At 41.4% G+C, this 17,489-nt stretch overlaps 2 protein-coding genes across 2 annotated transcripts in view; one reads left to right on the top strand and one right to left on the bottom strand.

Moving 5' to 3' along the window:
* Positions 1-6,297, bottom strand: part of LOC124721160 — a 191,943-nt gene extending 185,646 nt beyond the window's left edge. Inside the window, exon 1 of the mRNA XM_047245989.1 lies at positions 6,265-6,297. The gene's annotated coding sequence lies outside the window, so the exon portion shown is untranslated. The remainder of the gene's footprint in view (positions 1-6,264) is intronic.
* Positions 6,298-6,700: 403 nt separating this feature from the next.
* LOC124721440 (complex I assembly factor ACAD9, mitochondrial-like) overlaps positions 6,701-17,489 on the top strand; it is a 103,809-nt gene continuing 93,020 nt past the window's right edge. The window contains exon 1 of the mRNA XM_047246418.1: positions 6,701-7,062. Coding sequence (XP_047102374.1) covers positions 6,771-7,062 — 292 coding nt within the window. The 5' untranslated portion in view covers positions 6,701-6,770. The remainder of the gene's footprint in view (positions 7,063-17,489) is intronic.

Here is a 17,489-nt window from a genome sequence, read left to right as displayed (position 1 = left end):
TGACAGATAACACAGACCACGATCCAATCCCCGTGAGATACTGGTTTATAGGTAACCAACAGGAGAATTGGGAATCTTTCAGAGAGTGTGCTGACATCAAGAAAATCCTGTGAGTAGTGAGAATGTTTCAACAATTCAAGTCACGAGGCTCAGATGGAATATTTCCAGCTCTACTGCAATAGGCAGGAGAGGCTTTGATTAGCCTCCTATGTAGACTTAAGTGTCAATCTAGCAGCAGCAGTCATTCCTAATGCCTGGAGGACAGTGAAGGCTGTTTTCATTCTGAAGCCAGGGAGAAATTGTCAGACCAAGGCTCAGGACATGAGACCAATCAGTCCGTCCTCCTTTCTTCTGATGACATTATCTAAACTGGTTAATGTACACATTAGGGAAAGAATGTCAACTGAGGTTCCTCTACAAAAAACCCAAAATGCATATCAACTGCACAAATCATGTGAAACAGCTTTACACTATCAGGACATTGTTTTCTGGATCTATCTGGATATTGAACGGGGTTTTAGCAACACAATCTTTGAATCAATGGTTAGAGCTGCAGAAGAGCATGGCATCAAGACAATTATATGCAAGTGGATTAAAACTATGCTGAATAGAAGAAAGGTAGAAGTCACCATGAATAAATAGAAAATGGCAATTAATGTCATCAGATGATGTCCACAAGGAGGGATTCTGTCCCCAATACTATGGAACCTGGTGGGAAATGAACTGACTGCAGAGTTAAAAGATGATTTAATCATCTTAGTTATTGGCAAATTTGCAAATACTGTTAGAACAACAGCACACTGTATTCTGAACATTGTGCAAAACTGGTGTAGGAAACACAATTTAAGGGCCAGTCTCACAAAAACTGTTTTAGTACTGTTCATAATGAAACATGTTCAGGACATATACATTTATCTCCACCTCTTCAAGCAAAATTCCACCAGCACAATGGGTAGTGAAGCTTTTAGGGGTAACCCTAGATGAAAAACTAATATCAAACCCACACATAAAGTTTGCCATGTTTCATGCCAAAATGTGCTCTCAGATGCACTAGAATGGCCTGTGGTAAAAACTGGTGTCCAGGAGCATGAACTGGATACACACCCCTGTAGTAAGACCTATGATAATTTATGGGACTACAGTATGATTGAATGAAGAAGAACATAAGGTGACTACTAAAGTGCACAGATTGGCCTTCTTAGCTATAGCAGGCAGCATTAGTAGCACACCCACTGCTAGAATGGTGACTGGTGCTACACATGCCCACATTACATCTTTGGGTTACAATGGAGAGTGTGACAAGGCATACAGGTTAAAAACAGGAAACCTTTACGATATCAACGATCCCACACCAGTATCATGTATGAGGTAAATATGGTCAGGGAAATGCCAGTTGAGCATACACTAACTTCCATTTGCTTCAAGAAACTTCTCAATGTCACACCTGAAAGTAGGGAGCAGTGGAAAAATGATCCACAATACTGTTCATTCATCAGATGTAGTTGGGTTTACTGATGGGTCAGAAACACATGAAGGTGCTGGGGCTGTGGTAAAGGAGTACAGCATAGACCAGAGACCACAACCTCTCTAGGGAAACTGGCCACGGTATTCCAATCAGAGAGATTTGCAATGAGAGTGTGAGAGAAGGAGATTGTATGTTAAGTGCTACAAGGATCACACCTGCACATGACAGGTAAAGAGAAAGAAACTCTTACATGATGAGGGGGATGAAACCAAAGCAAATTTACTCTTCCAATATGAAGCACTGGGGGCCAAAGAAATAGAACATAGGGTAATTAATCCCTCAATAAATTTTATCTAATAAAGCCCTAGTAAAGGATCTCCTATTACTCTTTTAAGGGTACAGGTTGGCTTTAATAGAATTACAAGGAGAGAAATTTCACAGTAAATTCAGTTTCAAGGCTCGCAAAGGTGGCCTAACATCACTGTTGGTTAGTCTTCCTGTGTAAATCAAATCAGATTACCCCTAAATACTTATACGATACGACCTGCTCTAGATGCTGACCACCAATCTTCAAATCAGATGCTACCAGATTATTTCTCTTTGTTACAGGTAATATCTTGCACGTCCAACAGCATCACTAGTGATCAATCTGATAGTTTTGCTGATCATATCTTACAAATCACTTGTATACATTGCGAACATCAGAGATACTATCTGTACTGGGAATACTACACATCTGTTGTCAAACATGTGATATTTTTACCACAATGTGTTTTGGTACTATGTTGTAGCATTATGAAGTGCTATAACACAAGTAAACAAATCGATACATTGCAATACTACACATACTGACAACCATATAAAAATGTTTATACTGTCCTATAGTGTAACATACCTTAAACCTTCTATGCCATTAGGCATTGTCAAAACTAAAAACTCAGCAGTAAACACACACTGTCAGACATAAAACTCTTCCTACTATATCTCATGTTGGCATGTATATTCTCAAGGCATAGTTGTAAACTAGAGACCCCAAAGTCAACAGTCAAACAACCATTTGTTCTTGGGTCTTCCCTACACAGCTAATGAGAAAAGACTATAATACAAGACTTTTAGAAATATCTGTTAACCAAAATAAACTGGAAATACCATGTGACAAAACTTTGTTTGGTCCAAGAGTTGTCTGGGCTAAAAATAAGACAATTAAATGAACATTTTAACTACAGGAAAGGGCTACTTGAATCTTGTCACATAGCTGTACAAGGGATCACTGCAAACCCATATTTAAAAATTTGTGTGTGCTTACAATACCATCCCTATACATATACAAACATGTGTTAATGACAAAGAACCAATACGGGAGACCTGCAACTAAGCAAAAACAACTCATATTCAAAAACATGTGGCCCAGTTGGTTTCATTCTTTATAATGCACTGCCAACATACATAAAAAGTCTGGAGAAGGAAACAGCTATGAGAACAGAGTTACAAACATTTCTTGTAGAGAAGTATCTCTACAGTGTAAAATGTTAAGAAGTATTTATACAGTGTAAAATGTTGAGAAGTATTTCTACAGTGTGACATCAAACAGAGGTAATGCACAAGTAGGCCTAATAAGAAAATAACCACTTCTACAACCCTTTAGATCACATAACATCAACAGATACAAAGAAAGTAAATTGGAAAAAGAAAACACTACATGGCAAGCACCCGTATCATCTAACACAGCCACACATCGATCAAGACGCATCCAACACATGGCTAAGAACAGGCAATATATACAGTGAGACGGAAGGATTCATGATTGCAATACAGGATCAAACAATAAACACCAGATATTACAGCAAGCATATTATTAAAGATCCCAATACCACAACAGATAAATGCAAACTTTGCAAACAACAAATAGAAACAGTAGATCACATCACAAGTGGATGTACAATACTAGCAAATACAGAATACCCCAGACGACATGACAATGTAGCAAAAATAATACATCAACAGCTTGCCTTACAACATAAACTTATAAAACAACACGTTCCACCTACAAGTATGCACCACAAAATGTACTGGAGAATGAGGAATACAAATTATACTGGAACAGAACCATTATAACAGATAAAACAACACCACATAACAAACCTGACATCATACTCACCAATAAAAAGAAGAAATTAACACAACTAATCGAAATATCCATACCCAATACAACAAATATACAAGAGAAAACAGGAGAAAAAATTGAAAAATACATCCAACTGACTGAGGAAGTCAAGGACATGTGGCATCAGGATCAAGTTGACATTATACCAATTATACTATCAACTACAGGAGTCATACCACACAATATCCACCAGCACATCAATGCAATACAGCTACATCCAAACTTATATATACAACTACAGAAATCCGTAATTACTGATACGTGTTCAATTAACCGAAAGTTCCTAAATGCAATATAACATATACCGTACAGTTAAATGGAAGTGACGCTTGATCAAGGTCCGCGTCACTTTCCATTTTTAACCAGACTTAACGTCTGAGAAAGTAAAGAAATAATAATAATAATAATAATAATAATAATAATAGGAATAATAATTACAGCTCAGAGAGAAGAAATAAAAACTTTGAGCTTTGCCAATGGCTCTAGATTATTTCTGTCAGGGACAGCAAAGGACTTGGAAGGACAGTGGAATGAAACGAACAGTATCTTGAAAGGAGGCTGTAAGATGAATATCAACTAAAGTAAAACAAGGTAATGGGATTAATCACATTAAATAAGGTGATGCTGAGGCAATCAGATTAGGAAACAAGACATTAAAAGTAATATGAGTTTTGCTATTTGGGCAGTAAAATAACTGACAATATGAAATGTAAGACAGGCAATGGCAAGAAAATTGTTTGTAAAAAAAAAACCTGTTAGTACTGAAGACAAATTTAGGTCTTAGGAAGTCTTTTCTGAATGTACTTGTATGGAGTATAGCCTTGTATGCAGGTGAAACATGGACGGCATACAGTACAGACGAGAAGAGAATAGTAGCTTTTGAAATATGGTTCAGCAGAAGAGTGCTGAAGATTACATGGGTATATCATATAATTAATGATGAGGTACTGAATAGCATTGGGGAGAAAAAGACAATGTGGCTTAACTCAACTAAAAGAAGGGATCAGTTGACAGGACACATTCCGACATATTGAGGGATCACCAATTTAGTTTTGGAAGGAAGTGTAGGGGTTAAAATTTTTGTAGAGAGATCACGAGACAGATATAGTAACCAGGTTCAAAAAAATGAAGTTTACAGTAATTATTTGTGGATGAAGAGGCTTGCACAGAATAGAGTAGTATGGAGAGCTGCATCAGTCCAGTCTTCGGACTGAACTAAAAAACAAACAAACAAACAATCAGAGAAGGCATTTTGTTACAACATTAGTTGTGATAAATACAGAGTTGACACGTGCTCATGTTTTCAGCACTGTTATGTAATGTGCTCATATGTGTACATTTATCAGAAGTGTAATATTACAAAGCTAAATGTTCTAAGTATATCAATGATTACACTTCTTTTTCATGTTGTAAGCTCCTTGTAGACTAGGTACATGTGGTAATTTTCCAAACCGTAAACAAAGCGAGGTAGTTAAGTCAGTGTTAATGCACTGGACTTGCATTCAGGAGTAGCAGGTTTTGTACACTGTCCAGCCATCCTGGCGTGAATTCTCCATGGTTTACCCAGGATGCTAAGGTGAATGGGGATGTTCCAATTGATAAAACCATTGTCAACTTCCTGCCCTAAATTCCCCTAAAGAAACATGGGAAAAAATCTACGGTTTAATGTCCCATTGAAACGATCATTAAGAGATGTATTATGAGCTCAGATTGATTCGAAGACGAGGAAGAAAATTTCAAAGCAACGACCCTGGTATACGCCTGGAGCAATTTAGGGAAAACATGGAAAATTAAGTCAGGATGGCCGGACACACATTTGAACAGCCGTCCTCCCGAATGGATACAGTTTGCCAACCACTGCATCACCTCACTCGTTGTGCTGAATAGTATAAGGACAAATAAAATCAAAGACAATGAATACTTGGTGGGTGATGTACTTTACCTCATTATAAAAATGAAAAGTAAGCTATTTTCTTAAACGAAGCAATGAGTTTCACATCACAAGGACATATGTATTGGGTATGCAGTTTAACTAATTAATTAGAGGCAGCATTAGGCATGACTGCTCCGCCTTCAACTTCAACTGACAAGATGTACTTCCATTTCAGTATAAATTTTGCTACTGTTGGTATTTATTTTAAAGGATGTTGGGATATATTTCACAAACAATTCAACTTTATGTTCTGTATGTTGCATTCTCTGACCACTTACTTTAGTCTTTCACAGAGAGTACATATACTGCAAAATCAAGTTTCTAAAAATAAATAACCTGCTCGGTTTTATAATATTTTAAGTAGTGCCTCGGCAATACCTTTCATAAAGTTGTAGGATTAATCTGATAACCGAAGAAAGTTTGTCTGTCCCAAATAACACATAATTTTATATATATTTCTCGTAATGACACAAAACGTAAAAAAATGAGAAAACGTGCAAGACGTACAAAGTAAAACGTCACAGGACTATAGTAAACACGAAAAGTAGTTTGGTCAATTATTAGTATGCACTGATTTATGATCACATGACAGTCCTGACGAATACCTGAGAAATGAAAATCAGATTCCACTGTAATCAATATGACGTTTCAATACTAGCAATGCGCGCACTATATTACTAAATTATAAGAAATAAAACTTACTTCTGTATAATCAACCAATAAAAAAAGGATAGCTATTTACTACGTAGGCAAAGATTAACGATCAGCATTTGGCACAGATTAGAGGCGGACGAATTAATCGTAGGCGCAAAAAATATATTGACCTTAAAATGTTAGCTAATAGGTATCACTATTAAATCATTGTTAAAACTAAAAAAGCTATTAGCAATACGAAATTATTTGTTGCTTTATTATAAAATTAAACAGACATAGAGTAGGTGAATCAACAAAATTGATTGTTAAGAGCAAATTTGAAATATGTTAAAATGTAAGTGACTGTCAGTAATATTTCAAGTATGTAACAAGCTGAACGTTGTGGTTTAATTTAGTGTTTCCTCCAATCAGTTTGTCACGTTGGTAGCGGTTTAAAGCTTCGAATTACATTTACTGTGGTCACGTTGTTTGTAAACATTGTGAACATCTGTGAGTTGTGTGCATGTGGGAAGTGGGTGTATAAAGTTTATGACACTTGTTATGTTAAGAATACAATGATGAGCTTTAGTAAGTTGCGACACTTGTCGCGAAGAGTAATCAGTTCGTCTGGGGTATCACGTCAGCTGTCTCAAAAACTTACGGAAGATGCTGTTATTGTAAAAACTGATACCGTTACTGAGGCTCAAATAAGTGGAAAGCCGAAATTAGACAGACCACCATTCGTGAAGGGCTTATTTTTAGGACATTTTGACACTAATGTTCTAACGTATCCAGAAGTTTTGGACAAAGAAGAATTGCAGTGTCTTAATGAACTCGTGGCACCCGTCGAAAGGTTTTTCTCCGAAGGTGGGTGAAAAATGTAGAACGAACGAATACATGCGACTCTTTGAGATGCTTTTACAGTAGCATTCATTCACTATCTAGATACCCAATTCGAGGATACCATAACTTCTCACTCTTTGTCATTCGTTTGCTTTGTAAATTGCGATGGTAAAACAGTGTTTACTTTCATACTATGATTGTTTACTCGCTTTTCTGTTGCAATTGGACTTAGTGTGTGTAACATGCCTGTCACCCAGGGAATCCTAAAATTATGATTCATATTTTTCTTGGTTTTTGTACTAAGTGCCGTGAAATAATGTGTTGATAAGATCAGTGCCAGCTATATAACAAATATTCTCATTACGTCTCAAACCGTACTGGTAACATACCTTAAATTGTGTGGTCGAGGATACTCTGTATTTCCCCTCTTGTGTGTTCCGTCCACAAATGTTTCGGGTCAATAATGACGCGGTAATATTAGATATAAGCTCGATTTTCGGATCAATGGAAGCGTCCAATTCCACCCGTCTGCTTTGCCTCGTGACATAATGACGTTGTGTGTGACGTCCGTACGCCGCGGAGTTTTTGACTTAGTTGTGTTTGTAGATGTGGTGGTGTGGTTGGTGGTACCCTCTGGTGGTGGGAAATACAGAAGCGTCCGACTCCATCCGTCTGCTATGACCCATGACGTCACTAATATGGCGGAAACGACCATAGACTGCGACTCTAATATGGCGCCTATGACGTCTTTATGTAAACATGACCACAAACACGAAAATACATTGAAAAACCACCATACACACCTTCCACAAAAAAACTAACGGGACAAGCGTGGGAAATTAGGGGTTTTTGGCTGGGGACAAAGTAAATATAAACAAATTTAGACACACACCACCACACAAAACGACGGAAAAAAAACAACACAAACCTCCCCAAATTTCACCAAACACAATATGCTCTGTAATCGGACACTTCCATTGACCTATATAGCCCAACAGCAACTCCTGATACTGGAACACCCACAGGAACCACACATTGGAATCGAACACTTCCCTTGACCTATATAGGTCAACAAAAACTGCCGATACCAAATCATAAAACGCAGAACTAAAACCACGTCCACAACCATAACTACTTCAAAAAACACAACAAACCAACAAAATTGGAATCGAACACTTCCCTTGACCCGTTATCCTTACGACATCTCCACATACAGCTGTCCCTGGTCCGAGAAGCTGGAACTTTAGTAAGCCTCATTTCTTCATGACACACTAAACACTTCACGACTTCATCCAAAAATCCGAATAGTCGAAGAAATTTTACTAGAGACGATGCACTGTCCCCCATCATCGCCGTCTACAGAAAACTCTTGACCTTGTCAGTCATATCCATACCTACCAAAGACATAAACAAAGCAATTTACCAAAATTCACACACAATGAACAGAAAAAAAACTACAATAACGTCGACATAATAAAACCAAAATCGTTAACTCACCAAAAAATATTCCAATGAAAGCACAGTCATGACCGATACCACACACGTGCAATGCTACCACGCAAATGAACCCCATACGCCATATAACACATTACCCATAAACATACCACCAGAGACAACCACCGGCCACAACAATAAGCCACCTATAAACACACCACACACGCAAACTAAACCAAAAACATCACCTAACACACAACACATAAACACACCACCAGAGAGCACCACCATTCACATCAAAATGACACCTACAAAAACACCACTCTCACAAAGTAAACTCCGCACCGTTGTGACACCACACAACACAACAGCCTTACGTCACAGGTCAAAACTGACGGGTGGAATTGGATGCTTGCTGAGTTCAACGTGTCGTACTGGATTCATTTGAGGTTCGCTTGTGATTGTGATAACACAGGTTTGAGTTTACGTAGTTTGTGCAGTAACGTGGGTTGTGGAAGTGTTTTCAGTGAGTTATTAAGGTTTTTTTTTGTGTGTTAGGCACTTTTGTTAGGATTTATTAGTTTCATTTTTGCTGTGCTATAGGTATGGCAATGACAGTGAAATTCATAAGCATATCATTGCGTTCGGAGATGGGTGAAGATATGATGCCTGTCGTAAAATTTCTGCAGATGTTTGGTCTGATTGCAGAATATGTTAGGTAGGGTCGACTGAAGCATCCGATCTCACCCGTTGGCGCGATAATATCTGGCGGTTGATTAGTCACTGTGCATGGTTCGAGAAATATAGGTTGGCTATGAGAGAGGTTGTTTTGCTTAGTTATTATTTTTATTATAGGTCCTCTATAAGTTTTTGTGCGCATGAGAAGTTGTGAGTGAGAGAACTGTTTTGAATTGGTTGTCGTTTTGTCAAGAGGTCTATTCAGAGTATGTCAAGTAGAGGGGGAAGTTGGTTTGGTCGGGGGTGGTTGTTAAAATTGATGGGTCACAGTTTGGTAAGAGGAAGTATGGGACGGGCAGCTCTCGGGCTGATTTGTGGGTGTGGGGGGGGGGGGGGCGGCTGTTATATTGGTGGCTGGATATGCTGATTGTGTTTTTAAGGTTTTGCAAGGTCGTATTGAGAGGGAATTCGTGTGTTTGATTGGGGAATATATTGAGGAGGATAGCACTATAGTTTCTGATGCATTTTCGTCTGATAGGGGATCAGGGTAGAGAGGTTATAGTGATTAAGCAGTTAATCACAGTATTACGTGTAAGTATTATGAAACTGGGGCTTGTACTAACACGATAGAGGGGTTCTGGGGTGGAAGGGGGCGATTAAATCAGCGTTATAGGAAGGGGGAAGAGGTGCTCTTCCAAACTGCAACCTCATTTAGATGACTATTGCTGGCAGAAGAGTGCCCTTGAGAGTTATTGTATTTTTAACTTTTTTTTTTTTTTTTTTAGGGGTTGTGGGTAGGATTTATAGGCCGAGGGTGGTGAGTTAATGGGGTTTTGTGTGTGGTTTTTGGAGAGGGAGGTTGGGGGTATTGTTTGTGGGGGTGGGTTTAATGGGGCAAGTTATGGTTTGAGAGGGTGATTTGAGATTATATTGGAGAGGACCAGTTTGGTTGGAGTTTTAAGGTGTGACTGACTTTGGTTAATTTTAGTGTCATTTCTTTGTTGCTGGTTTGTTTGTGGGTGTGATTTGGATGGTTTGGGGTTGGTTTATGGGTGGCAGGTTGTGAATTTTTGTGTGTGTGTGTGTGTGTGTGTGTGTGTGTGTGTGTGTGTGTGTGTGAGTGAGTGAGAGATGGCCATCATACATGGTATTGGGGCGGAGGCTGTTGTTGGTAAGTTATTTTTGTTTTGGTTTTATTCTGTAGTAATTGTGAAGTTTTGTTGTTGTATATTTATGGTGTGTTGATTGTGTTTTAATTAATGTTGTGAGTATGGTGTTTTTGAGATTTTGGTTCAACTTTTTGGAGTTGTAGGTGTTGGTTTCTTGGAATCAGTAGCTGTGGATGATCTATATATGTCAAAGGTAATGTCAAGTTCCACTCTTTGGAGTTGTAGGAGTTGGGTTCTTTGTATTGATAGCTGCAGTTGAACGATATAGGTCAAAGGAAATCTCAGATTCTATCACATTAGTTTCATTTTATTTTTGGAGTGAGACATTACTGTCATTTTTGTTATTTTGCATTTGTTGGCATATATACATAGTGACTTCTTTGTCACCATTTTGACCTGACTGTCACTGAAAGTTGTGGTTTCTGCATTATTGGTGACATTGTGGATCAAAGTAGATTGGTGGAACCGAGCCCTTCTGGAATGCCACTAAACATACAACAATAAAAAACACTGCACGATCCCATAACAAACAATATGAAAAAAAACTTAAATTACAGCATACCGCTACACCAACAAAAACAACAGGAATCGGACATTTCCTCTGATCTACCAAAAAAACCAACACTCAGAACTCCAAAAAGTGGAATTGGTCATTTCCTATGACCTGTATAGCTCAACCGCAACTATTGATACCCAGAGTCCAAACCCTACAACTCTGAAGAGTGGAATTGGTCATTCCCTTTGACTTATATAGCTCAACCGCGGCTATTGATTCCAAAATAAAAACTGACACCCACACCTCTGAAAAGTTGAACTAAAACCCCAACATCTCAAAAAACCCACATTCATTACATCAATTAAAACACAACTGACCTATCATAAATATACAACAAAACATCACAATTACTATAGAATAAAACCAAAACAAAAATTCCTTTCCAACAACAGCATTCGGCAATACGATCTAGGTTGGCCACCATGTTCACTCACCAAAAACAAAAAGTCTCCTAAAACACCCTTAACCTGCCACCCATAAACCAACTCCAGATCACCTGACTGATCCCCATAAAAAAAACCACTAACAAAGAAAAATCACAAAAATTAACCAATATCAATCACACCTTACAAAAACAAAAACTGCAATGAATCTGGTCCTCTCAAGCATAATCTCAAATTATCTTCTCAAACCATAACTTGCCCCATCAACCCCACCTGCACAAACAATACCTACACCTCCCCCCCCCCCCCCTCAACACCCACCCAACCCCATTAACTCACCACCCTTGGCCTATACATCCTACCCACAACCCTAAAAAAAAAAAACCATGAAAAATACAGTAATTCTCAGGGGCACTCTTCTGCCAGCAATAATCATCTAAATGAGATTGCAGTTTGGAAGAGCGCCTCTTCCCCAAACCCCTAAGAGACGAAAATGCATCAGAAACTATAGTGGTATCCTCTTCAACATATTCCTCCATCAAACCCACCAATTCCCTCTCACTATGACCTTGCAAAACCCTAAAAACACAATCAGCATACCCAACCACCGATATAACAGCCCTCCACACCCACAGACCTGCCCGAGAGCTGCCCCTCTGAGACTTCCTCTTAACAAACTGTGATTCATCAATTTCAACAACCGTCCCTGACCCGACCAACTTCACCGAGCGAGGTGGCGCAGTGGTTAGACACTGGGCTCGCATTCGGGAGGACGATGGTTCAATCCCGCGTCCGGCCATCCTGATTTAGGTTTTCCGTGATTTCCCTAATTCGCTCCAGGCAAATGCCGGGATGGTTCCTTTCAAAGGGCACGGCCGACTTCATTCCCCGTCCTTCCCCAAACCGATAAGACCAATGACCTCGTTGTCTGGCCTCCTTACCCAAAACAACCAAACCGACCAACTTCCCTCTATATTTGACATACTCTGAATAAACCTCTAGACAAAACGAAAGCCAATCCAAAACATTTCTCTCTCACACAAGTTCTCATGTGCACAAAAACCTATAGAGGACCTATATCCAAAATAAGTAAGCAAACCAATCTCCCTTGTGGCCAACCTAGATCTCTCGGCCAGCAGATTTTATTGCGCTGATGACGCCCCGTATACGCGTTGCTGGTCCGAGCCACTGGAACTCTCATAAGCCTCATGTTGTTGCCAGAAACATTACACCTAACATATTCTTCAATAAGACTAAACATCTGCAGAAATTTTACAACAGATATCGTATCTTCACCCGTCTTCGAACACAATTGTACACTTGTGAATTTCAGTGTCATAGCCATACCTAACAAAAAAACAAATTAAACTTTTCTCTGCACAACAAACACGAAACTAATAAAACCCAACAAAAACAGCTAACACATAAACAAAAAAAAAACCTTAATAACTCACTGAAAACACTTCCACAACCCACGCTACCACAGAAACTACGTAAACTCACAGCCATGTTAACACGATCACAAGCAAATCTAAAATGAACCCAATACGACAATTTAAACTTGGCAAGTGCACATACACCACCAGAGGGTACCACCAATCGCTCCACCACATCTACAAACACAACCAAGTCAAAATCTCTGCATCATAGTGATTTCACACACCACCATCATTATGTCATGAGTCAAAGCAGACGGGTGGAATTGGACGCTTCCGTTGACCCTTGGTGTGTATACTAGTAATTTTAACAGTAAGCATCTATGTGATGCACAATGCCTCAATTTTTTTAGCAGTCTACCAATGAATCTGCATACATTTTGTTTTATATGATTGTTTCATTTTAAATTTTTGGTTCATGACTGTGTCCACCCCCTCCTCCCTCTCCCCTGGGGCTCGCTGCTCTTAGGCGGGTGCTTGCTTGATTCCTGCGGGACCCCAGTCTTTGCAGCATCTTTTTCCTCCTGTGCTGCATGTCTATCCTGTTGCTGTTCTTTTTCCCCTCCCTTGGGGAATGTGTCTGGGCTGTTTTTGGAAATGTATTCTTCATTTTCAGTAGTCAGTATCAGAATACTCTCCTCTGCATTTAATTCCTTTGTTCTGTGTTCAGCTTCTACCTTTCTCCACTTTAGCATTTGAGATTTCTCTTTTTCTTCTCCCTTCTTGTGCACTCCTGAAGACTGACCCACGTGTCTGATGCATAACGGATAACTGTGTAACGTGTAATTCCTAGCCCGGTGTTGATAGATAGAGTTCGCATGTACCCCCTGCTACAGGCCAGCACTAGGGAGGGATGATTACCTGAGCTGCTGCCTTCCCAACTTGCCGATTGATCTCTCTGTCAGGTGTTTGGGAGGTATGACCTGAGATGTGAACAGTCTCCTAAGGTGGGTGAGCCCCCAGTTGGAAGGAGTGCACCATTGGAGACGCTGGCAGTCATGGGGGAATTTTTCACAATGAGCCAATCGTCATCTTTGCAGTCCACATCTACCAAACTTAAACGGAATGAAGCTCCTGATTCCAAGACCCTCCCATGTGCACCATGCTTCCTCGTGGTTTCGCATACTGAAGACAGTCAGTCCTTTGCAACAATAAATCTGTTTCTTATTCGGAAAGCTGTTGATGCAATTGCTGGCCCTGTGAAATTCTGCTCTCATTTATGCAATGGCACTTTGCTTTTTGAGGCTACTTCTGATTCTCAAGCACAACTGCTGCTTGCAGCTTCGCTCCTCCACCGCTATTCTGTTTGTGTCAAGACCCACTGAACATGGAATTCTTCCCATGGTGTTATTTACACTAGTCTGCTCGATGGTCTGACCGAGGCAGAAATCAAAAATTTACCCCTCTGATGAGGGTGTCATTGCAGTCTCTCAGGTGATGAAGAAAGTAGGTGCATCCTTAGTGCCCAAACACACTTTTTCTCACCTTTGATAGAGTGATGCTTCTGTCCAAGATCAAAGCAAGCTATGAAGTTATTACAGTCCAACTGTACATTCTGAACCTGATGTACTGCTCCCAGTATAATCATTTCAAGTACACTCAAATGTCCTGTAAACACACGGCCAAATGTGTAACCCGTGGTAGAGATGCCCACGTGGGCAATTGTCTGCATCCTTCTCCCTGCTGTATCAACTGCAATGGCAACCATGCAGCCTCCTCTTAAGATTGTCCCATGTATCTTGATGAGTAGGCTGTCCCGGCCGTATGGGTAAAGGAAGAGTGCTTTACCCGGTTGATTGCAAGTTATTGGCTATTTGCAAACCCTGCTTTTTACCATCTGGCACTTATATTATTGTTCTTGCTACATCTTGCTTTATGCCGGACATGCCCATGCAGACATGCAACATCAAATTCAGCACTGCAGTTGTGAAATCACCCAGTGTAATGCTAGCATTGCCGTCTCCTTGTCCAGCTCTGCAACAAGCAACCAAACTTCGTCTCACGGGGAGAAGTCACCTGCTACAAAACCGGCAGGCTGGAAAGGACAGAAGTAATACTCCTGCAAAGACTGTCCCTCCAGATGACAAAAAATCTGAATATTCCTCGGCCACCCGGAAAGGCTCCAAGAAGTCAAAGAAAGGCAAATGGTCGTCTCCTTCGCCAACTCTGAGATCCTCTTCGATGGTGTCACCACGTGATACGCTCACCTGTATGCCTCTATGTCGCCCGTATGCACCACCAACCATTTTTCTGCCCTGGACTCCGCAGATCGACAGAGGGCGACTGCTGATGTCTTTGTAGATCTCACGGAGCAGGATCCCTCCAGCCTCTGCTCCCTGTAGCAGAGAGTCTTTGAAGGCTGACGAGGTGACACCCCTTCATTTTTTCCCTGCTCCCCTTTCCTCGTTATAGCTCTCCTTCAGTGGAATGTTCGCAACCTTGGATCAAACAAAGAGGATTTACAGATTCTCTTAGAAATGCAGTGCCTGCTTGTTATCTGCCTCCAGGAAACAAAATGGCATCCTGACGATCGCTTTGAGATCTCACATTTCTTCCTGGTCCATTTTGACCTTCCAGACAGCATTGCATCTCATTGTGGAGTCATGCTGCTCATACGGGATGACGTTCATAGTCAGTCCAACTCCCTAACTACCCACCTTCAAGCTGTTGCATTTCGCCTGTTCCTTCCTCACTTGACCTTTTCCCTTTGTACTATTTACATCCCTCTGTCATTCAATGTCACCAGGACAGACTTCCTCAGCCTACTGGATAGCTATATTACCCCTTTCTGCTGCTTTTTGACGTTAATGTGCACCATCCCCTTTGGGGTTCTCCCAGAACCTGTTTCAGAGGTGCCCTCTTGGCTGACCTTCTCAATCAACTTAACCTCCTTTGTCTTAACACAGGAGCACCCACATTCCTTTCAGAATTCATGCACACCTATTCCCATTTGGACCTACCCTTCTGCACTGCCCAGTTTGCCCATCGTCTCAAGTGGTTCGTTCTTTCTGACACATACTCAAGCAACCATTTCCCCTGTGCTGTCTGTTTCCTGTATCATATCCCACCTACAAGCACACCCAAATGGCAGCTTACTAAGGCCAATTGGAGGCTTTATTCATTGCTGGCGACCTATGATGAACAACATTTCCCCAGTTGTGATGACCAGGTAGAATGTGTTTTTAACTGTCATCCTACAATGGGAAACTGCATTTGTTATAAACAGTTGCATGCACAGTGTTGTCGCGTTCTTTGGGATAGCAAAAAAGCTAGCTAGTTCATTCACTAGCTCTTTTAACTCCCTCTTCAATCGTGTGGGCCAACTTTTGACAGCTCTCTGGGACCACCCCCTGTGGGTCTGGGGATTAGAATATGCCCAAGGTATTCCTGCCTGTCGTATGAGGTGATTAAAAGGAGTCTCACATGTTTCGGCCTTTATGTGATGGTCCCCTGTAGGGTTTGACCTCCATTTTTCAAAATTTTCCCAAAGAGCAAGCCAATTGGGGAAGGGCGGCTTACATGGTGCATCGTGTCCATCATGCCTTGAGATCTTTAGCCCACTTTCTCGTTGTTTCACAGCAGTCCAGCTCGTTCTGCATCTCTTGGGCGAGGACGCCTTCCTGGCTGCATTTTCCACCATGCAGTATGCAGTATGCAGTGTCGCTTTTTGCACCGATGATGACCATGGACTTCTTTGCACCTCATATCCAGCACGGTACCCAGTTCGTTGTGGTAGGGCCGCCATGTACCCTGTTGGTTGTAGCCCTCTGACAACACAGGGATTGCTCTGCTGATGTCTGCACCATTAACTCCCCATGTATGCCAAGGAGTAGGTGCCCATCACCCTGGGGCATCGGGACTCCTGGCAATATCTATTCTACCAGGTGACCTTTGCTGTGGCTAGGTGGCGCCTGTGGGAGGGTCCCTGGTCGGAGTGGGTGGCATCAGGCGGATGATGCACGATGAAGCATACCACATCATCACTTGCTGGTGATCAAACACCAGCAGTCTCTAAGCATTCCCAATCTCAGTACAATGCAAGAAAGTACTACTCTAAATCATTTCCCTCCCTGGCCACACCATGGGAGGAACGCCTACATCCTGTGGCTATGATCCCCCTCATACGCTGCTGATATGAGACCAGTTGTAGCCTCATCAGTTCTGTGAATTCCAGTCGGCTCTGAGAGCCAGAAGGAAACATCTACCCCCTTGATGGTGGGGGGAACTTCCCCACTTCCCCCCCTGTTGCTCCCACACCACCTACCTCGGGAGCACTGCCCCCCCCCTCCCCCCTCCCCTTAACCATTGGGCCATTGGGGACGCCAGTCCCCACTTCTCAGACGGAGAAGCATAAATCTTCTTCAGCTCCTCTAACTAGGAAGGGGTCTCTTGGGTCACTCCCTTTCCAGGTTTCTGCTAATGGGAAAGATGACGCCTGCCAGTGGCTGAAGTGCCCAAAAGCAGCTGGTCGTAGGGCTTCACGATCATCCTCAGTCCTGGAGACTGAATCAGTGAAGACCTCCCAGCAATAGAAACCCAAGAAGCAGTGAGAAAAGTCCAAAAAGGAGACCCCTAATACTAAGGAAATTGTGGTGGCACCCTCATCATCGCTACCTACAAGCTCTGCGTCTGAGGATAAGGTCGATATTCTGGCGTTCGCTGAGGACGTAGATCTCGCTGGACCCTCAGACACAGTGGTTGTAGACTGCTCAGGCAATAAGTCGCTGGCAACAGGTGGCCCTGAGGCATAAACTGCCTCATTGACTGTACGATGCCTTCCCAGTCTCACAATGAC

The sequence above is a fragment of the Schistocerca piceifrons genome, chromosome X (genome assembly GCF_021461385.2).
Source record: "Schistocerca piceifrons isolate TAMUIC-IGC-003096 chromosome X, iqSchPice1.1, whole genome shotgun sequence".
NCBI lineage: Eukaryota > Metazoa > Arthropoda > Insecta > Orthoptera > Acrididae > Schistocerca > Schistocerca piceifrons.
The sequence above is the reverse complement of the archived record's forward strand: the minus strand, read 5'-3'. Positions and strand labels throughout refer to the sequence as shown.